General features: G+C 41.3%; 2 protein-coding genes across 2 annotated transcripts; one reads left to right on the top strand and one right to left on the bottom strand.

Annotated features, from left to right (window-relative positions):
- Positions 1–17,352: 17,352 nt before the first annotated feature.
- foxi3b (forkhead box I3b) lies at positions 17,353–20,046 on the bottom strand. The gene is made up of 2 exons (XM_035160657.2): positions 18,857–20,046; positions 17,353–18,649 (listed from the first exon to the last, which is right to left on the bottom strand). The coding sequence occupies exons 1-2, from the start codon at positions 19,455–19,457 to the stop codon at positions 18,072–18,074; spliced, it is 1,179 nt and encodes a 392-aa protein (XP_035016548.1). The 5' UTR covers positions 19,458–20,046; the 3' UTR covers positions 17,353–18,071.
- A 405-nt stretch (positions 20,047–20,451) lies between these two features.
- syce3 (synaptonemal complex central element protein 3) lies at positions 20,452–21,569 on the top strand. The gene is made up of 3 exons (XM_035160681.2): positions 20,452–20,562; positions 20,862–20,964; positions 21,073–21,569. The coding sequence occupies exons 2-3, from the start codon at positions 20,862–20,864 to the stop codon at positions 21,231–21,233; spliced, it is 264 nt and encodes an 87-aa protein (XP_035016572.1). The 5' UTR covers positions 20,452–20,562; the 3' UTR covers positions 21,234–21,569.
- The last annotated feature ends 2,276 nt before the right edge of the window (positions 21,570–23,845 follow it).

Genomic DNA, 23,845 nt, shown 5'->3' with positions numbered 1-23,845 from the left:
CATGACAGTGAATGAGACCAATGTAGACTTTAGTGAGGAACCTGGGGGGGTGTAAATGATTGATATGTGAGTTAGGGGGTTAAAGAATAATTAGACTCGGAGCAGCAGTGTCTCAGAGGCAGACAACTCAGTGTTAGTCAGCATCCACCTGGCTGCCTCTGTCTTACTGCCTCCTTCATCAACCCCGTATGAGTAGGTTTTCCTTTCTCTCACCACAGCATGCATAAGATATTCCTGTTTATCTGTCCACCTCTCCGTTTCTCATCTATTAGCCAGCTCAGTTTTCATGTTTTCTTGTTTGTAGTTCTGTCTCTACCTCTTCTCACATCATCTGACTGGTTTGATTGTGGCTGCAATTAAATCCACATGTCCAGTCTTTTAGAAATGTGCCAAAAGCCGATGGAGCCTGGCTGAGCCTGGCTGGGACACAACTGGCACCAGTTGGTTTTCCAAACCAAACAAAATGGCCTTCTGGACCAGGAGAGGGCTGCCAGCTTTACAAAAAATCCACAGTGTAGCAAAATTGAATGAGGAACAATATAGTCAGCACATGATCTGACATTTGATTATAATCGTGCAACATACCTCAAATTATAAAGTGTGAACCAATAATGTCTGAATGAACATTTGTTTCCAGTTCGCTACCAAGCTGCTCACATACCCTTGTACTTCATTTAACTGACTGAAATAAGACTGTTATCGATCTTCTCATGTTGAATATATATGAATATGACCAATTGGGAGCAAAAGTGTTTTGGCAAAGTTAGAAACTTAGCTCATAGTTGGGTGTTTCTTTAGGTTATAAATGAAGCAACATTAGCATTCATTTGGAGTCGTTGTGGTGGAAGTGGTTCTCTCTTTAGGCTCTGCTTTTTTTCTGTTGGTTAATAACTGCAGTGTCTGTTTGATACTGTGGGGTATGATGGGTTGTAGAGGTTTCTTTTGTTGAAGGCAGCTGCTCCATACTGCTGAGAACTTCAAGAGCAGTGAGAGGGAACAGTAAAGTCAAGGACCAGACAGCTAATTAATGAGCTGATTGTCACTACAAGGACCGAGGAGCTACAGACTCAGAGGATTCTTCTTCTTTGTTCGCTAATATCATAGCAGATGATTATCGGTTAGCTGCTTTAGGTTTGATTGGGAAACCCCAGTTAGAAAATCAATACTTAAAGTAGTTAGTATTGATGGAACTGTAATAGAACCTAGTAGTTAGACTCCTCATTACACATGTCTGCATTGAATGCTGGTTTCTTTAGGTATGAACATACTTGTTTAGTGCTGTAAGAGCCTTCACGTCACTCATCTCCTCAACCTTACATCTTTCAGCTTCTAGCCTCTTCTCTCATCCATCCATCCTTCCATCCATCTATCCTTCCATCCATCCATCCAAGAATTCCATGTTCCTTCCTACATCCTCCCCTATCATTTTATGGCCAACATCCCATGCTCTGTTTGTTTCTTTCCTATAAATCCCCTACTTCTCTAAATCTCATTGCTTCTGTCTTGAACTCACTTTATCTTTCTCTCCCTCTCTCCATCAACGAGAATATGCATTTTGACAATACCATGTCTCAGTGTTCATCTCCATGGGAGGGACCAGAAAACGGAAAAGTCATGTGCCTGCGGATCGGCCTGGTGATTTCGTGTCATGTAGCAAATGGAATTGCCGCAGGACTGCCCGTGAGAGGGACGGAGATAAATCTCTCCTAAATGACAGTGACGTCTGCCTTGTCCAGAAGGAACGAGTATGAATCAACGTGGCCTAGAATCGGAGCCCCCCTGCACTAGACCCCGCTCTCAGCCAGCTGTCATATCTCTGAGTGATTGTTGTGTCTACTTGTGAAGTGTCTTTCTGCAGATGCAGTCGACATAAAAGTGTAATTTATCATCCCCCTTTGTTTCTGAGTGGATCTACTCACAGGCTCTGTTGGCTTGATCCTAAGTCAGTTATTCTTTTTTTACTCTCTTATCTTTGAGCAGACTTTTGGATAAAGCAGTTTAAATCCCCCTCGCCACTGAACTTGCTGATCTCAAAGCAGTCGACTGTCTTATCACCATCCTCTACATTTCAACATCCTCCTACAGTTTCTCTGATATTAAAGTTTTGCTTAAGTGTGTTTATCTGTTTTCTAAATAATTAAAACTATCTCTAATGTGATATTAGGTGTCTGGTCTCTCAAGAACTATGTATCCACTAAAGTATAATTAAAATGCTTTGAAGGCAGTGTTCGTATAGCATGACACAGCATTCTGTGTGGGACTGGGAGCAGAAACCTTTAGGAATACAAACAACTGCACACGGTACATTAGGAAAGTACCTTATTAAAAGTACAGAGCCTCGGGGGATTAGAAACAGCACGACCAAATAAGAGCTGAAGGGAGCGTCTGGTTCAGACGCCCCCAGGCTATTTGTATTGGATCAGTGCTCTGTGCTAGAACCAATGAGCATTCACACTAGGTCTTATATTGCTATAAATCTTCATTTTTGAACCAATACAGGCAAAAGGATCTATAGTGAGTTCCAATACCGAGACCAGCATCCGAAATGCTCCTAATACTGCAGAAAATGCCAGGTCGGGCATTGGTGAGTATTATGTACCAATCTGATGTCCCATCTTTAAGTCTTTAAAGAGCAGAGTGCTTTAAAGTTTATTAATATTGAATGTATCACGTGTCCAAATCATACCAAATTGTACACCACACTTCCCTGTGCCATTAACGATACAGACGCCTAGCGTGAAGCCAATAAGATGAAACGGCTCACATTTCCGCATACATACAGACAGTTGTGGAATTAGTAGGTAAATCAGGTGTCATCAATCTAGCAACAGCAAAATATTTAAATAGAAAATATGTATTCTTCACGAAATCAAGCTTTATCCATTGCACACACACTAAATATAATGACAAGGCTGAACTCCCAAGGATGATTTGATTCTGAATATTGAGTATTAAACATGAAAATCCTTTATCGGCCCAGCAACACCACAGTTGAGGAAAATTGAGAATAAATTAAAGAAAGGTCACTGCATGTTTTGACCCTAAATCCCTGTGTGCACAATGAATTATATTCTTCTTTAGTGATAAGAAATGCATGCACATTAGTCTGTCTAAGATGATTTTTTCCTTTTAGTCCTATTAAGGTAACTCTTAGCAGTCAGAGCCACACCACTAATATTTTGGAGTCATTAGAAGAGCAGCTGCTTTGCCACTTTCCCATGAGGACTTGGGGATTTGGAGCGGATCCCACAGAGGGTGAAAATCAAATAATCCAGTGTGAAATAATCTGTTTACTCCCTCGATGTTAACATCTCATTTTCCGTCTTCACCCAGCTGCTTCTTGAAATGGTTGGGAGGTTCAAACTTTTGTATCCCCGCAAATTGGAAAACATCATGTGTGGCGGGGTATACCCTCTGCAAGTAGCTACAGTTAAGTTTTTTTTTCTTTCAGCTTTGTGGCCAAAGCTGTGAGATCATTTTCTTGAGCAAACTGACACTGGGAAGTGCTGTATAATTCCACCTGAGTCAGTCAGTCATTAACTCTTTGATCTAAAATATAGCTGGCAGGGCAGAGAAAATTTGCATGACTTCAACAGGCTGTTACAGTTACTCTCTAGATAATAACACCCACGAACATATCTGCCTCCAATCCCGTCTTTATCAAACCAACAACGATCTTTTTATCCTCAGGGATAAACTCTTACATTCTGTAGTAGGCAAATATTGTGTTGATACAATAATAATATGGATTTCATGCTGTATTACATTAATCCACATTGGATTTAGGTTTTCTGTCTGCACGCTGGGAGGAAGAAAAAAACGTAAGAGCCACTCTCTCCTGGCCATGGAGCTCCTGCCTGCTCTTCCCTCAGGTCCAGCCGGGCTGTTATTAGTGGCAGAGAAGACTGAAAGCTACTGTCATTTTTTTACCTTCCACTAGCATAGCTGTGGGACTTCGCTACTCCCTTAGCCATCACACTTCCAATTCACCTGGGAATGTGAGGCACTGCTGCACCAATTAGAGCTCGCGATTTTTCATTTCAATCATACAATCTCAATTTCTGTCAAGAGATAAAGGTGGAACAAGGGTTTTTACGTTTGCAAGGAAATGCTTTTTAAATGCATGTGTACATTTATAAACTATAAGGCGCTAGTGGGACGTGGGCAGGAGAAAACATCGAGGCTGTGATATAATGTGGAGGATAATCTGTAGAGGTGCTGTGCTATGCTGGAGCACACCCACGATGCCATGTGCTGGTCAATTGTGGTTCGTTTCGATGGTTGTGAGACAAATGCTTCTGCTAAAGCAAGTTTAGATACATCAGTCAACTTTAATTAAACTCACAAATACAAGACTGACCTTATGAATAGTTTCATCATGTTGAGAATATTACATAGCAGTCAGCTAAACATCTAGCTAAGAAGTAGGCTAGATGATACCATGTAGAAGGCTGCATACCAGCATCAACCATACAGGTCAATGAACAAAACGGCTCACGTCCGTTCCTCAAGCAAAGTTATGTTTTTGTTTCAGTTTTGGCACAGTTTCAGCTCACTTCCTGTTTTATTTTGTTAATTACCCTGTTCATCTTGACTAGTTGGAAAAAAATGATTTTATTCTCTATGCAGCTCAAAGGCTACTGGCAGCTAACAGCTGTTTTTAAAATGGAGTGTTTCCTCACACACTCTGAAAGTCAATATGACAACTATGTCTTGAATGATGAATATCCTGTTTCATCACATTGGAAAACAATTGCCACACAGGACACAGGTTTTCTGTCTTGCCCCTTTTTCTTCTTGGTTCCACCATTGACCGTTGTCATGGTTATGATGAGGACCATCTTTTCTCATGTTCTCTTCCAGTTGAAGATACAACCCCCTGTAAAAGGAGTTTGACTGTCAACATTCTGGGAAAATGCTTTTCTCTAGTCTAGTGATTCTCAACCTGGCCTGGTCTTAACCCCCCCAGGGGTCGCAAGATAGTTTCTGGGGGTTGCCAGATTGTCGTGGAGATAAAAACATTACATATTAATATGTCCAGCCTGGTTATATTGGTGGGTCACGTCTGGGTTGAGAAAACACTGGTCTAGTGAAGAGTTGGAGAGAATCTGACCCCACTCTTACTTCTGCAAGGTTAAAATAAAGCTACCATGAGATAATAGAGTGGTATTTAACTTATCATGTAATTCTTATTAAAAAAAGCAAATCATTGTATTTCCTGAAATGGCAAACCTCTGCTTGAAAGGCAAAAACAACATTACTGTTGTTTACTGTTGAACATTTCCGAAGCTTCATGCCTGCTCTGAACCTCTTGTTTTAAACCCTCCTCTCTGACACCATCTCTCTGCGTTCCTTTTTCCTTCTCTCAGTGTCTCCATCTTTATCGGTCAGTCGTTCTTCAATAAGTGCTCCAGTCTATCGGGCAGCTGAGGTGTGAATCCATTAAGCAGGCTTGCAGGTCCCTAAGATCTCTTGCTGATGCAGGTCATTTAATTGACCGTAACCGTGGTAAAAGACGGGTCAAGGGGATAAGTACACGTTAACACTCCCAGTTTGTGCAGCAAAGCAGTGCAAGTGAATTCCCTGTGATTCTCAGGTTCATTACATTATGTTTCAATTGCTATTGAAGCATTAGCTTCGGCAACGACCTCTCACTCCTATGCAATTTGTTGGCTGTATTCTGTTTATCATGGCACCTCCTGCCTTCGTCACATCAGTGTGCTCACCCGAGGTCCCTCCCTCCAGAATTACCATGTCTCCCTGGAGCAAGTCCTGTCCCCTTCACCTCCCCTGCTTGAAATTCAAATGAGTGAAGTGTCAGGAGTGGTTATCATCTGGATCAGGGTGACATCTCATTTCATTCCACAGGAGGGAGGAGATGGACGGGGAATACGTTCCATGTTTTATCAGAATAGTTTTTTTGACCGTTTTCTTTTTTTTTAGAGAAAATCTCGATTGTCTAATACTGTTTTCAGACACGAGTTTGCCTTTCACATATGAGAACGCGAGCTGGAGATTGTCTGGGTTGGACGCGTTCAGAAAAACAGGAAAATATTCGGAACACTAAAACGCACACAGGAGGCAGAACATGATTTATAAATTCTGCTGCTGAAATCATAGAGTTTGAGGAAGGTGGGAGAAGAAGCTACTGATCAGCAGTAATGTTTATTTTCCTTCAGAATGAAAGAATCGAAAGTGAAATACAGTTTTGCGTCTGTTGCGTGTTAGAAACGTCATCATCACTCCCACTTGCTCGCTGTGAATTTTTTCCAGAAATGCTGCTGTATTTTCAAATGGGCTCACTCAGATATTTTCCGACATATTTCACAGTGGGGCTGTCTGGAAAGCTGCTTCAAAGATGAATGTGTGGCAACTATGTCAAACAGATATTTATGGGTCAGTTGTGCATCCTTTTTTATTTCTTTACTAAGTTTTAGTAAAAGGATTATTTTGTGCAGATATTCCTATTCCTCTTCTTGAAGAGAGCAGATGAACAGCTTAGCATAGCACATTCTGACAGACAGGGAACAGGAGGAAACAGCCTGCACGGCTCAGATAAGTGGAAGCGACAAAAATCCTCATATGATTACTGAAAAATTTGTGTGGATTTCAGGCCCGAGCTGCATTAGGAAGACTAATAATAGTAATAAGACGAAGAATAAGAATAATAATACATGTACATCTAAAATACATATATATATATATATATATATACACACACACATGTATACACATATATATAAACACATATACACATATACATAAACATCTAAAATAAAAACCATGAAAACATACAAGCAATAAAAACAAAAGCCACATGGTAAAAAGAAAAATTATAATAAAATGCCTTTTTAGAACATAGTATTTACCTCTTTGAAGAGTGTGTGCATGTGCTCGAAAGTGGAAGGTGTCTAAATAGAACCACTGTTCTGTCAAATTAAGGATTTTTCCTGCAGCAGTTGTAAGACCCAACTAATTTGCATGGTCCAGTGGAGACTTCTCCACCCACATACATACGCACACACGTGTGCACACATGCTTGCATGCACACACATACTAGTCCTCCTTTTGCCACAGGGCTAAAGACACACCAATTACTGCGCGCCAGTTGATTTAACCAGGAACTGGAGAAAAGCCCAGTGGGAAGATGAAGGATCTGAGCCTGCAGAAGGAATAATTAGGCGCACAGTTGTTTCTTGGATGTGTGATGACTTCTGAGGCAATTTCAGCTAAATAGCCAATTATGGTATAATGGGATTTCAAATTCACATAGTACCCGTTGTGGCTTTAATGCTCGTTGTAGCCACAATTAGTTTTCATGATGATTAATGAATGCACACGTGAAGACACGAACAAATGAGTTTTCTCTTTATAGTCCTTCCCTGTCAGCTTGCTGAAGAGGTACATTCTAGGTCATACAGATGGTGTAATCTTCTCGCTATTGAACAAAATGCTAGCCTTTGAGGAAAAAACCTAGAAAACCTTATTTTCTAATTGAAAGCTATTCATAATTTATTCCAAAGTTCGATGGAGTTTTTCAGCAAATGGAACTCTATTTAAATTTTCAGTGAATTTTTATAAAATGTTTCTGACACCAATTGTCACCCTGCAAATGAGAAATATACTCCCCACATATATAGAATATAACATAATTAATTGTCTCATGTAGTTTTTGTAGATTGTGTACAGTTTTGACAAATCTCATATTAATGAACAACATGGAGGACATTCTGTATGCAGATGATACAGTACCACAGTATGATGGCTAACTATACAATATACTGTAATACCTAGGTGAGCAGTGGAGTCCTCGTTGGATTTGCATCTTGGGAAAATATTTTCTGTTTTAATGGTTATCAAGTGGAAAGCAAATTCATTTATTCCTGCCCTGGGATCCACCAAGTGGTCACACTTCGATGACTTTCTCTAAACAAATTATCTTCTGTTTCCCTTGTTTTCTTTTTCTGTTCCCCCCCATCTTGGACACTCGTGAATAACTCTTTCTCCAACACCCACACTTGTTATTCCTCCAGCCTCCTCTGTCTCCCTCTCCTCTAATTTCCCTCATTGTTTGCTTCGTCCAAACCCTCAGAGCGGAAGACAGCCCACCTAGGTTGTATTGTTCTCTCCATGTTCTCTTGGGCCTCATGTATATGGAAATGAGTATGGGCCCAAGTATGTGCATGTGGGGATGATAAGTCAGGGTACACTTTAAATGTGATGTGGACATGTCAAGTATGTGCCTGCAATTTTTACTGACGCAAGCTATTTCGGCCAGACACTCCCTGGATGTTGAGATAATTAAGCATAACATCAGTCGCTGTACCTGCAGAGTCAAATCCTGCATCTCCATTCGACAAAGTTACATTCAATTATTCAATCGTACATGAAGAAATTGCACCATAGCGCCAAATAAAAGCAGAAAAATATCCCTTGGAAATTGGGGTGTGTTCATAGACCCACTAAGTGGCCACTGTCGAAGGAGTACAGTCCTCCAGGGGATTGATTATCTCTGGTGTTCAGTCATGAATAAAAACCCTCACTTCACTCAGACAAAGTGGGTAATTAACTCACCATCGATTCTCACTTTGACCTGCAAAGATCAGCCTAGTAATGACAAATCTGATGGACATGCAATAAAAAAACGGTTGTTGGCTTTTGTATCTTCATTAACAGACCTACAGGATTGTCGTGCGGTACCTTTCTGACGCTGTTGACAACATTTCATTAAGTCAAAGATGTCAGAGATGCACAAATGCACCACTGCATATGTGTGTGCTCCACCGGACGGCTGTGATAACTGTGGCTGCTGTAAATGTCAGCGACCACTAGATGGACCCTTTGCTTTTACGATACTTGTTCCTGCTCATGTTTCACCTGGTCAGGTTGCTACTCCCGCAAGGAAAGGCAAGAAGGAGCTGCTGTACCCACATGGCAAGAGGCAGTTGTAAGAAGAGATGAACTGAACTCATGAACCGCATCACCATCAAAACAAGAATCCAGTGCACACCCAGCTGGTGTTCCTGATATTTGTGTACATTCAGGGAGGTCAAAGATGCTGGGCTGCATGTGGACATCCGCACAGGGGCGTTGACATTTACATCTCACACACACCACAGCAGATCAGCACGCAATACATCGAGTATTAACTTATGTTGTCATGATGCTTTCTTAGTAACCAGGATCCCAGAGACTTTTTACAGCTGCCTTAACTGGATCTACCGAGCACCAACATATTCCTTCTTCATGTTTTTTTTGAGTTGAGAAACATTTGAATTGTGAATGAAACAAAACTAAAATCCATATTGCTACTAATCCCAGGACTTTTGTAGTTATTAAAGTTTGCAACTCATTTTTTGTATACATTATGTTTGATCAGTGTCCGTTTTGACCTAATTGTCGGCAGTGGGAAATGTGTCTTGCAGCCAGGTAAAACTCAGGAGACAAACTTGATTGATCATCCTCAGCTTTTAACAGTTTGCCACCTTGTTAGTCCTCATATGGGCTCATAAAGTCCTGTCAATCTGTATCCACTGCATCAGACTCAGATCATCATACTATGCTGCTGTTCTTTTGCCAGTTGAGCTAAAAACTGTGGGCAAATGTCAAAAATCTTCCCTTCAGAACTCCACTTTCTCTCATACCTGAAACAAGACCTGGTTCTGGTTCTACTTTGTGCAGCTGCACATATGAAGCAAACTACTTAAAGGGTCAGTGCGTAGAATTTAGTGACATTTAGGGGTGAAGTTGCATGTTGCAGCTGAATAGGGTTACCCTCCCCTTCCAAACATAAAAGGACTCGTGGTAGCCTTTAGTTGTCATACAAACTCAAAAGGTGTAAAAAGCATGGCGGCCTCCGTGGAGAGGACCCACTCCAGGTGTAAATATGAAGTATTCAAATATAAAGGGCCCATTCTAGGGTAAAGAAAACAACAATTCGTACAATTTAGATGAAACACACAAGTGAAAACATCACTAGGATTTTTTTTATATTCAATTTCTGCCAATAGTTCCCTTTCACCTACATCTTACACACTGAACCTTTAAGTATCAAAGATGTATTTACCTTAATTACTCTTTGTGCAAGACTCCAAATAGCAACCGGAAAATCCCTAACAGCACCTATCTAACCAGTGGAGTGAGGACCCTTGTTTTTGTCCCTGGAGTCAGAGCAGTGTGTCACAACACACAGGTTATGCGGGTTTGGAAGACGTGTCTGCCTCATACTGTTTTTCTGCTGTTATTCATATACAGTATAAGTGACATGTAATCCATCAGAGGTAAACAACAACAGACTAAAGGCACTAAGGCACCGGTTTACAACATAATGGAGTGTCAGTGCTTTCAAATGATCTCTTGCGTCCTCAGATTTCTCACTGTGGCTGATTATGCTCCAGCCTCAGTCTGTGCCAATATATCTTCTGTATGTGTGTGGGCGGCATTTACACCTGAAGCAAAGTACAACTACACTATTAAATCTGTTTTTATAAGAGTTTGTGTGAGTTTATACCTAACCATGTCTCGATGAGTAAGATGAGAACTAGTTCTATAAATGTTAATAGAGCATATGACCTCCCACTTTTAGAACGGCTCTAGTTCGGCGAGTTCATTTCCCATTCATTTTCTTTCTTTCAACAGTTTTTTTCCAGAAAATCCTTAAACATATTAAGTTATAAGTTTTAGTTCCAGGCTGACTAGCAATGAGATGAATAATGATTCAGGGCAAATTAAAAAAATATTGGGAAACAGAAAAAGGGTAAAGTTCTAAGAGTGTGTACACAATTATTTCAAGAGTGAAAGAACTACCAATCACATAAACCATTGAGAATGATCCCTTTTCAATGACTTCATCTTTAATTCAACGTTGTTGTGGTGATTTTCACCCCCTTGGCAGGGTAGAAAGGGAAATCATGGCTGCTCTGTGGTAAACATAATGTAACGCTGAATGATCCGTAATAGCTGACATGATTGGAAGTTGTGGTAAACATTTCCATGGTAACAGACATTGCAAATGCACCTGAGGATTGTGGGTAGTGTCGTACTTCCCCTTGACATCATAAATATAACATGTATTTCATAAAACGCAGTTGATATCATACAGACTTGGGGCTTTTACAGGAGCATATAACATCGTCTCACAATCGCCTAGCTTGTGGTAAGTCTACCTTAGATGGTTACAATATTACGGCTGATAATCAAACACTCGGTTCAGAAAATTGAATAGGATTTTTAGTTATGGAACAATAGTGTTGAGCTGTAAATGTCCTGGTTAGTTGTATCATAAACAGAACTGACTTGTGCTGTGTCTGACTGCCTGACATTTTTATGTGCAACACAATCATGATCATTTACCCAAATACAAAGACAAACAAACTAAATAGGCACTTGTGTAAACAAAAAACATTAGAAACAGTGATTTTTGTGTAACAGGTCCAACTCCACCGCTTTGCATAATCATCCAGCTATGAGTGATCCGATGTGACAATTCCATGAGAAACTTTCTTTCAGTTTCAAATCAGCTTCTATTAAAATATGCAAACAGCCATTCGTATGCTGCCTGAGGCAGAATTGAAGCAGCCTCGATGTCTGAAGGTTAATCGCCACATTTGCAGACAGAAACTTGAGCCGATTCTGTTTTTCTTGCTTTCATTTTTTTGGTTTCAGTTTGCTGTTAAGTAATTTATCATCAAAGTGGACACCGTTCGGATGCTGTCTGATCCACTTTCAGACCTGGTCAATGGAAATAAATGTGAGTCTCTTCCATACAGAGTGTGTTAGTGCACACACTGCCCTGCATGCTAAAATACAGCCTCATAAAGTCTGTGGGATTCAGCTGGCATCTAGAAGACGTTGATGTAATCCGGCAGGCTTAAATCTGATAAAATCATTTCATTCATGGTTTCATGCAGGAGGAATGATATTAGATAAAACTCCCTGGGAATAACATATATCTCCACTTTGCCTTTACCAGGATTTCCATGGAAAAATCTGAAATCAAAATTATTGTGCAGTATTTTTAACATCTAAATTAACATTTATATGAAATCTATTCAGCCGCAGGGCTTGTGAGAGCCTATGACTCCACCTTTGAGCCCTTCACTTCCACTCAAATAACTGACGCCAAACTAGCAGAAAACATCAAAATGGATCACATGAAGACAAAAACAGCCAGCGGTGAATTTGTTGTCAGCAGCTGTCCTGCTTGTATAAACTGCCACCATGTGTTAGCTTTTCGTAGCCGCAAGCTAGGCACGTCATCGCTGAGAAAACAGGTGCTCTGATAATTCACAGACACTGTTCCAAGAGCACAAGTCAACCACCAAAATGGGAGGAAAAGGAGGACATAACCCATTTAAAGTGTACGTAGCATTTAATGATGGGTCGTATGTTAACAGGTCTGGGCGGATTCGGATTTGACTTGGATAAAATAGTGGGTAACGGTCGGGTGTAGTACGGAGCTTTGCAGGTGCAGGTTTGCAAAAATGGACCCGTGCAGGACTCTGACCAAGGTTATTTATAACAAAAGAGTCGACAGCGAAATGTAGACAGAACTCTTCACCACAAATGTAAACCTACAGGTGGTGCTGGAGGAAAGGTCAGGGGTTTTATGATCCATCCTCTATGACATTTTTAAAAAACAATGCAACAAGTTGACGTGTGGATATACTGATGATGGCACCAGGGGTACAGCCAAAGTTGATAGGATTCATCCTCTGGGGATCATGGTGATATAACCGACTGATATTAACATCCTCATGGCCACGCTGCCACCATTTCTAAAGAAATTACTCTATTCTCTAAATAACATCTTCACTGACACAGAGTAACACCTCTGACCTACTTCCGTGCTCCATATAAGCTGTTCTAAAGAATCATTCGTCAGTAAACAGGAAAATGCAAAACATAAAACAAGTAAAGAGAGGGGTTTACATAACAAGAGGTTTCCGACGTAAAGACACGTTATACCCCCCTTCTTACTCTTCCTTCTTCTCCCTCCCTCACTGCAAAGCCCTCCTCATATCGCCATGTTTACTGCATGTTGACATGGAAAATATTTTAGGGTGCAATAGCAATGATTCATATATACACACACTCTCACTGTGCCCTGTGTTTGTCTTTAAACTTCACTTTTCTCCAAATCGTGTATATAAGCCATGTTTGGAAAGGGGGAGATCACTCACTGCCGTATTGTCTGGACTGTGGGACACTGGGATGCTCTGCAGTATTGAACAAAGAAGGACCTGAGACATTTGTACCTGTACCTGGAGAGATTTGATGAGATGTGGTGCTAAGTGGGACGTTTTCTCTTTGGACAACGGCTGCTCGACATTCGTGATGGAAACGTAGGGGAGCATCTGAATATATGGGGATTGTGGAGAAATATTTTGTAGAGCAGTTTTAATAGGATCAATAGCTTCTTGATTGGACAGCTGCTAATTCAACAATCTGGAGATTTTCAAAGTAAGAGCGTTTCATGTGTGTTTAACAGCCAGCATAGCTGAGGGGAAATGTACCAATTCCAGCTTTTTCCACTGACCTTTACAGGACACACACAAAAAGAAAAGGTTGTTCAATGACTTCCAGACCAAGAGCAAGGTGTTTCATTCTTTCATCACCTCCATGCGTGTGTCTGGATGTTTATACAATAACAGCATGCTGGGGATGCAGCGCTGGAGCACTGGGCATGACGACATGTCTCCAGGCTTGATGTTCTCTGCTGCCGTTTACTAAACAGCCTTGATAGGACATGACTGTTTTAGTAAATACAGAAGGCGCGTGTGTGTGTGTGTATGTGTGTGTTTTGGGTTGATTTGGTACCAGAACAGTTAGCTCTCCGTTCAGGTAGCAGTTATCCAAAGAGTGAGGGATTGCCCTCCGATCACTTTTAGGGGAATCACCTGGAACAGATTTACAAACGTCTTTATCCGACACACAGCGAGGTGTGACATGTTTTTTCTTCTTCTTACAGAGATATAAATCACTTAAAAACACAGATATCCCTCATGCAGAACGAGCTCTGGTATAATCGTTCCCTGTCTGAGTTTATATTATAAACATCATACCCTTTTACGCCCTCCACTGCACCAACGCGTACGCACACGCACACATAAACGAATATGTGTGTGTGTGTGTGTGTGTGTGTGTGTGTGTGTGTGTGTGTGTGTGTGTGTGTGTGTGTGTGTGTGTGTGAGGGCGCATTCCGTTAGTCCGACAGGTGTGTGGAAGACCGCCACGAGCCAGGCGGCAGGTGGAGATGAGAATTTATAGATTTTAATTGTATCACCCTGTTGAGCAATAATTCCACTGCCCGAGGCGAGGAAGGTCTATAGCTCCAGTAACATGTGATTGATGGATGCTGTGCTGGGCTCCCCTCAGTCATACAGACACTTGTGGGCTCCACGCTACATGAGTATTAGCTTTCACTAGAATGCTTTTTGAGTGCTTTAAAAGGGGAACTGGTAACAGGTAAGACTGTCTAGAAAAGAGTGTGTAGAAGAAATACCAGGTTGAAGAAGAGATACAATACCTTGATTTTCTATCAAGTTTAACAACGTGTGAAATCGGTGGACAAGGTAACCCTCCACATGAAGAATAGATCTGCTGCAAAGAAACCGACAAACGGACTAAGGGAAGTTCCCGAAACATCGAAGTGTGCATTGTGTTGTGAGATACAAGAAAAGCAAATTGACTTTGGTTTCAAGGAGTCGGTAAGGTAAATCCCTCAGGTTTTTTTCCACGTCTTATCTGCAAATCTCCATCTGGATTACAGCATTCTGCCCCCCTCCTAAAACCTTGTCATCCCCGTTCGTGGCGTGATAACAGTTACAAATTTGCATCCATCTGAAACTGTCTGAATAAGAGAGCAGAAGGTGGTATCTGCTGTTAATGAAGACAAAAGCCCTGTGATGTTTTTGTTGGCAGATACACTCCAGGATCGGCAGAGGCCAGAGGCCACCCCTGCTCTTAATGTCAAATTTTTCACCTGCTTAAAAGTCTCAATATATATATATAAAAAACAAAGACTGGTAAATTGCTTTGTTCACGTTTCATAGTACCAAGACTACTTCAGATGGAGTGATGATATGCTGGAAAGCTGAAATCCAGTACTTACTGTACTTTCTCTTTTGTCTCCCCTCTTCAAAGTAATCCCCCTTTTTTCTTCTTCCCCTGATCCGCTCTGCAAGTATCTGTGGCTAAAGATATCGTATTTGCTTATGAATTTGGCATAGACATAATTACCTGAATTAGCTCTGAGATTTATGGCACAGTTTGAGACAGAACACCTCAATCAGATATGTCTGCAAGTCTGGTACGGCTAATAAAGCAGGACTTATGATCCATTCAACCTCATCACTTGCTTTGAAATCAGTTATGCAAATTTAGACAGGTTGGCCCCCTAATCTCCGACTAATACACTTTTTATTTTCTACCAGGATGTCAAATTCCACTTGGTCTGGCTCTAAAGTGTGCTTACTTACTTACTTTCTGTTTTCTTTCTTTCCCTCCTTCTTTTTTTGTTCTTTCTTTCGTCCCCTCTCTCTGTGTTTAGTGTAAATGGCTGTCATGCTGCCCGTGTTTCAGGGTAAATAAAGGCCTAAGGCTGACACCAATCCAAGCATTTCTATTTATTTCAATAACATGCCCAGGATAACTGAAGAACTGAGTGGAAGGAAAGCTGCAGAAAAGTGAAAGTCACAGTTAATAAGTGTTTGGTTATTACAGTAATCAAAGCAGAACTAAACTATACCAAAAGTTGGTTGATGAGTAAATATACCCAATATGTATTATTCAGTGGTGAAATCCGGGACTCAAGTATATGAAATATAATGTTTAGATTACAGATAAACGTTAGATTATAATTGTATCACAACATATAGTTTTTTAAGATAAGAGATAAGATAAAACTTAATTTTTTCCACACATCCGGGAAATTCAGTTGTTAAAGCAGCAGGCAAGTCAAAATGAGATAGACAAGAGGATAAAGAAATATAAAAAGGCAATAGAATTAAAATTTTAAATTTTAATTAAATAAAAAGATGCTAAGTATGTAAATTATATACACCTTTTCACTTAGTGGTTTGTATGAAATGTTATAAGTAAAGCGAAGTGGCACAGGATGATTGTACGAGCAAGTAAGAATCTGTTTTTCATATCGGAAAAAACGATTTTACATGAACACAAAAGTGCTAAAAGTTATTTTCTGTTAAAAATAGTGCAAATAGAGTAAGTAGACTGACATGAGCAGTGCAGTATTTCACTTTTCATTCCGGCCTGTAGCGTCTGCCCTCAGGTCCTAAAAAACTTCCAGACTCCTTTATCTTCTGTCCAAGTTAAAAGGGAACTAAAAGAGAACTAAACCAAGTGCAATAATAACCCACTGTGCAATGTTATCATGTGCAATGGTACTGTAAACATATACCTATCTGTTTTGAAACCCTTTGTTTTATTCTATTTATTGCTTGTGAGTTCATATTTATGTATTAGACTGTAGTGTGTCTTCTTGTGTGTATGTTAAGTTCTGTATCTGCATGATGACAATAAAGACATTGAAACGAATAACAGACCACATGGATACATTCAAATATATTGTACAGGTTCTAGTTTTTTAAAGTGCACCTGAAATTTACATTACTCTCCAAGTCTGCTTTTACAAATGTATATTATAATTCACATTGAACTTATACTGCATGTTACTTTACATATTTTCCTTCTATAACCCTATTTGTACAATACACACGTTTCTCTGTGCATAAGACAATATAGCTATTTCTTTTGGCTGAATTCACTCCTGTTGCTTGAGCTGAATAATGTTGGTATTTGATGCACAGTTTGGACCCTCCACTGTCACATAACCATGTAATGGTGAAACTCATCGAGTAATTATGAATCAACATATTGTGAGTCATGTTCAGTCGCTGTGTTTATTCAACACTCATTTCACACTTCAGCATCTTTACAGCCTTTCTGTTTTTTACAGTTGGTCCCTTCGCCCAAATAAAGCCGCCTGCATCCAGTCAGCTATATCTCTGTGCAGATCGTGTGACAGAGACGGAGCTCTGTGTTTAGCTTAGCCGAGAGAGAGGGAAAGCCTCTATGGGAATGTAGATTTTCACTGTTGAGCAGAACCAGTTAACTATCAATCACACACGGATCAGGTTTCACCGACACGCAGGATCTACGCTGCTGGTCATCGCTTTTCTAGCAGGACTGTTTTCTGTCAGTAAGAACTTATTGTCTGTAACTGTCTCTCTCTAGGAGGGTGTGGGGCTGGTTGTAGATAAATCTTAGAGTAGCATCTGCTCCTGTTTACTTATTAATACTTAATATATAATGAGGCAAAAAATGCAAAAGTTGACCTCTAAAAGATTTTATTCATAATAAAAACACAAAATGAACAGTATACATCAACAATGCATTTTGTACACCAAGAAAACAACAATACAAATGTATAACGTTACACGACACATAAACATATTTACACTTATTCGTATATCAAACTACAAGACTGTTAGTTCATCGGATAGTTGAACTAAGCAGTAGAACTCATTTTTATTTCACCTTGTTATATTTCTAGGGAAGCCACTGACTACACAACATGTCGTAGACAATGGTGTAATTTAACTACTCCTCTAAATGTGCTGCCTGAGCATTGTGTGTGAGATAGCATCAGAGAATCCCAGATAACAGTGTGGAATGGCCTGGTGTCAGCAGATCAGATCTGGAATCTGTTAATAATGAGTCAGATCTGATAGAGAGCGCCTCTGGATTGAATAAAAGCTGACTGAGGATCTGATAGAGAGGCTGAGTGCGGTTTCAGGGAGTGACACTCGTTGCTCCGCCGCGGCTGACTCAGCTGTTCCTGTGAGAATCAAAGTCTTTTTACTCCGGTGTCACACGCTGTCGTGATCTCAACTGTCGCAGTCAGCGCAAACATACTCTGTGTGTGTGTGTTTGTGTGTGTGTGTGTGTGTATTGTCTTTCACTGCTCTAAAAAACACAAGTAACCAGACAGGTACACTTTCCCATTGAGTGTCTTTTAAAAACAAACTTTCCCCCTCTTAATTGTCTCATCAAACTTCTGTGCCCTCGCGATGGTAGATGATCCCTGACGAGCCCAGCATAGGGTAGAAATGCCCATTTGAGCTGTTGTACTGGCTGAGGATGGGGCTTGAGTACCCTAAGGAGGAATGGGTGGGTGAGGAGGAGAGCACAGGGGGAGCAGACACTTGTGGTACCCACTCTGAGCCGACCGAGTTGGGGGAGTAGCTGCTGAAGCTTCCGGGTTGTGTGGGCCTAAGAGACCCATCTAAAGGCAGGTTAATCTGCAGCGGCCTGCTCAACCCGTCACCTCCCACCTCATTAGCTGCGCCAGAGGTCACTCCAGACATCTCAGACAAGAAGCTGCTCAGACACGGTGCGGGACCCGATGACGAGGGGGACGGGATCCTGTCCGGTGAGGCGGAGATGTTCAGGGCAGGGTTTCCAGAAAGTTTGGGGCTGCCCCTCTCACTGTCGCCTGACTCTGGAGCCCCCGAACTGCCTTCACCTCCAGGGAGGATGTCAGACTTTCTCTTCCTCTTGCGGCGGAAGTTTCCGTTGTCAAACATCTTTTCACAGTTTGGGTCAAGCGTCCAGTAGTTGCCCTTTCCTGTGATATCAAGGAGGAGAGTTGTGAGATTCAGTTAAGATTTTAAAACTGGGCAAACAAGATACATCACACCATGGAAATTACAGCAATATAATCACACAGCACTTGAAATGAAGTGAATTAATCATATAAACCAATTTCTGTTAGAGAGAATTATTTAAAACATCGGAATAAATAAAAAAGGACGTTTGAATTATAAAATTTTACCTGGATCATCCTCGTCCCGGGGTACTTTTTTGAAGCAGTCATTGAGTGACAGGTTGTGTCTGATGGAGTTCTGCCAGCCTGCTTTACTCTTGTTGTAGAAAGGGAAATTGTCTGCGACATACTGGTAAATCTGACTCAGTGTCAGTCTCCTGTCGGGCGCTCCGTGGATGGCCATGGCAATGAGAGCCGAGTAGGAGTACGGGGGCCTGACCAGCTTCATCAGGTCTTCTTGTGAGGGCAGAGAGAACCAGCTCAGCTCCCCTCCTGGGCCCCCAGCTCCGGCCGGACCCAGGTAAGGCCTCTGCATGCCGTAGTGCTGAGGCACAAAGGGGGGGCCGGGGTTACCGGACGGGCCGGCGGTGGCCAGGTATGGCGGCGTGTTGATCCCGGAGCCGTTGAACCAGAGGTAAGGGTTCGGGGTGGAGGTGGCGTAGTCGCTCAGGTCGTAGGAGGTCGGAGTGGTGCGCTGAGGACTCGGCAGTGACGGAGGAGGGTAGTAACAGTCGCTGTACATGCTGAGCTCAGGGGGCTCCTGTCCGAGGCTGGGGAACTGAGGGCCACACCGAGGAGGAGACTGGCCCTGGGCTTCAAATGAAGACATTGTCAAGTTCTTTCTCACCCTTCTGCTGCAGATGTTCTTCCTTTTGATATCAAACTGATTTTGTGGCCCCTGAGAGTTCCTTGTTCAGTCCTCTGTGAGTATTTGAATGTGAGTTGATCCAAGTAATGCTCTGAAAGCTTCCCAGTGGTAGACTTATCTTCCCCAGCCCTTGCTTGTCTGTTTGCCCTTGGTTTATGTCAAGATGTCACCTGTCACACCGGCTTTATCTGTTTCCCTGGAAACGCCCCATCTCTTTTGATTGGCTGCTCTCTCAGGTGAGCTCTCTCAGTTTTTCCCCTGTGTCAGCTACTTCAGTCACTCCACAGGTTTTTTCAGCCACAATCAAATTATTTTCCACAACATGCTGTTACTCAAACATTATTAATAATTACTAGTCGGTGTACTGTAAATGGAGGCTGTAGGTTTGGACTTTTTCCAAAGAAAAATAAAAGAGTATAGTTGAATTGCTTTTTCCCTTTTTTCATGTCAGCCCTGCTATAATGTAGATACAGATTAGTCTCCATAAAGGTGCACAACCTGTCCAGTCTTTCCTTCTTTTATTTATCTAGTTAAAACAATTATGATAAATTAACAATTATTAGTTTTTATCAAGTTTTTATCTATATAACTTTGTCTTTTTATCAAGACAAAGTTATAGAGATATTATTGTGACCTCTTTATGGCAGGAGAAATATGACAGAAGAAGGAAAAGCTGAGCGCAGTAGGAACAGCATTGTCACTACACTATTCAGTATCATCGGGTATAATATTTTATTAATACTAAGACAAAGTAAATGTAGTCTCTGTAGATGTAGGGGACTTTTAAACTTGCATATATGTTAGATAATATTTATTGTAATATAGTTAGCCGATAACAAATAATACATTTTGATCATAATATTATTGCCAATACAGTGTTTCTTACCTCTAAACAGTCCTGGTTATGGGTCAATGGATTTAAACAGTTGCGTTGAAATCACGACACGTTACATCCGGTTACAGTTGAAATAGAGAACGCGCAACACGTCGGTGATTTCCCTCAGGTTCTCGCGAGAACTCCCCGCTCCACAGATTTGACCGTTTCTCCGAAGAAAAGCTTTGTAACGTAAGTTTGGATGAACTTTTGAATGAAATAACAACCCGTCGCCTCCCTGGCTGTTCATACAAACTCCAGCCAGTACATGGGGACGCGGGTGGTTCTTGGTGGTTCAACGTTTAATCGGTTAAACTCCGAAGTTTAGATTAGCTTCCAATGCTAGCCCCCATAGCTAACAGACGGCTGCCCTCACCCGTCACCGTCAGCTAATCAGCGGCGCTGTCAGCTAGCTTCGATTAGCTCGTTAGTAGCCTGTTTAATGGACTGACAGCTTGATACAAAATAAAACATGTCGGCTTGTAATTTAGATGGCCGACTCATCCCCCGAGCGTCCTCAGGCGGACAAGGACGACGTGTTGGAGCTGAACAACGATTTAGAGAAGATGACAGAATGCGTTGAAAACATGTCAGGTGAGTGACTCGCTGCTTTCACCGCAGCGTCAGTGTGAGCCTCCGTGTCGTGTTACGGGGATTCGGGTGTATTTGACGAGTCTTCGCATTGATGTCGTCCACCTGCAGTGCAGTTGACCTGGATGGCCTACGACCTGGTGGCCCTGCGGACCAGCCCCGAGCTGGGGGCCCTCCTGCGGGGGCTGGAGGAGGCGTATCACCGCTGCAGAGCCGCTGTGTGCGGAGACCGGAGCCAGGAGCCCGAGCTGGAGGACCGGGCTCAGATCTGATGTTGTTCTCCAGCTCACTGCTGAACTGAACTGAGACAAAGGGAGTGAAGCTGTCAAAGCAGAATTAGATCCAACTATTATTGTGTTTTGTTCAAGTAAATATTGTAATTGCTGTGGCGATCTTATTGTTAAGGGGGAAGCAGGAAGTTCGATGTAACTGCTTCTGACTACATTCAAATAAATGTATATTTAAAAAAACACGTTTTATTCAGTAATGTAGACTGTAGTATTTTGATTTACAAACAGTTGCTGTTAAAATGGTGTTCGTTTTGTAAGTAACTAAGTCATTTGATTTATGCAACTTGTTAAAGTGAATAAATAAAAAACATAAAACTACGACTGTGGACTGTTGTTTTTTCAGATAGACCTCTATTTTTACCATGCCAATGTCCCTTTATTGTATATTTGACTTTAAATTTGAATGTTGGACCTTTTTATGCAGTTTAATGTTTATTGTAATTGCGTTTTTACCTGTTTTGTTCTTGTTTGATTATTTTTCAGATGGAAAACACGGAGAAAACCAGAGAACAAGCTCCCTCCTCCGCCTACATCGATGTGGAAATCATACTGAAAGGGCTGGACTCCATGTCTAACTGTATGAATCAACTGGCATGTATGTATAAACTGTTTTATCCCCATCCACGCCCTTTATAACATTGTCAGTCAGATGACCGTGATGATTTACAAATATGCAAAGCGTATGATGTTATCCCAGATCTGAAACATGATAGTCAAAAGTGAGTTATTGTACAGCTGCGCAGCTTAGCCTTTTCTTGTAGGTGTCAGTGGCGCAGACGTACATGATGCTACATGATGTCTGTCAGATCGCACCCTGCTGATGGGTAGATAGGAGTAACTGTAGGATTTAACACACGTTGCTTTCCATCATGCCATTTGATGTGAGGTGTGATGTTGCAACTTCTTTTTTTTTTTTTGCCATGGGGGACAGATGTGGGCAAAGAGGCAGTCAGAGCAATCTTCTTATGTTGTCGTAATTATAACTGTGCACTCACTTTGAACTCACAGGCTGGAAACAAACACCAGAGCTTGGTCCAAAATACAACTTTTTAAAGGGAAGGATTAGATTTACTGTGACACTTCATGCTTTGTCTCTTCTTCACAGTTTATTGTCTTGGCAGTTTTTACAAAAGAGATACATCTTCTCACTTGTACTGAGACAAAACAATACAAGGAGTTCTCTGACAGATACCAGTGTATCTGTTGCTGCTTGTTTTACTTTCAGTTAGTTTGCAGGATGAAACTGGCAGATTACTTTTGGATACAGAAGCACAATTGATGGTTTCAGGGAAATAATATACATTACCAATATCCCAATGATGTGTTGTGTATCAGTCACACATTTTTTCTCTTTGAAATAACAGAGGAACGCAGCATACTTAATTCAATTTATTTATCCTTTATTTAAGTCAAACATATAATCTGACATAAGTACAGTAACAATATAGGTCCCATTGAGATGCATACCTCTTCTGCCAGGGAGACCTGGTCAAGAAATGGTCAGCAACTAAAGGTTTCTTGTTTTAAAATATAAGCAGAGACAGATAAAACAAACAAAATATGATAGAACACAACAAAAAGATTAAAACACGGAACAATCACAGAAACGAACAGGAATCAATGGCTAAAATTATGTAGCACGTGTTTCTTTCAGGCTGTTTGCTGTTGAGTGCTATAATCATTGATGTTTATAATCACATTGCAAAACCTTATATGTTTTGCAATGTGCCTTTTGGGCATCTGAGAAGTGACAGCATTGTAAAACATGATCTTTGTTTTCCGCCTGCAGTGAAAACCCAGCTGAAGCAGTGTGATCTGATCGTTTGTGTTGGCTCTCCTGACAAGCTGCCTTGTCTGAAAAATCCAGGCGGCACCGAAGCAGCGGCTGCCAGCTTGACCTGAAACTGAAGCATGAAGAACAGAGGTAATGTTGTGTGTCAGGAGGACATAGTTTCATAGATTATACAGATCATCACCTGCGTAAAAAGCCTTTCTTTTTCTCTAGTTCTATTTACCCAAAAATACCCCAAATAACAACAACCTTTTTACGATTTAGACATTTTTTTGGGGATATTCTTAAAAAGGTTTCCGAACAGGGCACATATATGCATGTGCACAAATTAGCAAACGGAAACACTACAACACACAAACACCCACATTAGGGCTGGTGCTGGTCAGAGTCCCGCAGGGTGCAGCATACTACATTGGCTCTGCGCTTCAGAGATCCGGTCTGTGGCATCAGTGAGCAGCAGCGGTGTATGAGTGTGTGTGTGTGTGTGTGTGTGTGCGTGTGCGTGTGCGTGTGCGGGTGTGTGATGGGTAATCATCTCCTGCACCCCAGGGAAACTCTGCAGCACGGCATACAAAAAGAGATGACAGGGGCCTAATGACGCAGCGCAGCAAGTCTGCATCAAACTGTCTTCGAGGCCATTTCACAACATATGAACTTTAAAGTTTACTTTGAACTCACTGGCATTTTCCCCTCATTCTAACAATGTAGATACACACAGTAAATTTTTCACATTACTTTTTTGTTGTTGAGGCCAGTGCCAAAGGAGTGGGATTCTCTTGGTTACGGATTTTAATGTTGTAAA

Source organism: Hippoglossus stenolepis, chromosome 7, assembly GCF_022539355.2.
Source record: "Hippoglossus stenolepis isolate QCI-W04-F060 chromosome 7, HSTE1.2, whole genome shotgun sequence".
In the NCBI taxonomy this organism is placed as follows: Eukaryota; Metazoa; Chordata; class Actinopteri; order Pleuronectiformes; family Pleuronectidae; genus Hippoglossus; species Hippoglossus stenolepis.
This window is presented reverse-complemented; position numbering and strand designations above follow the sequence as displayed.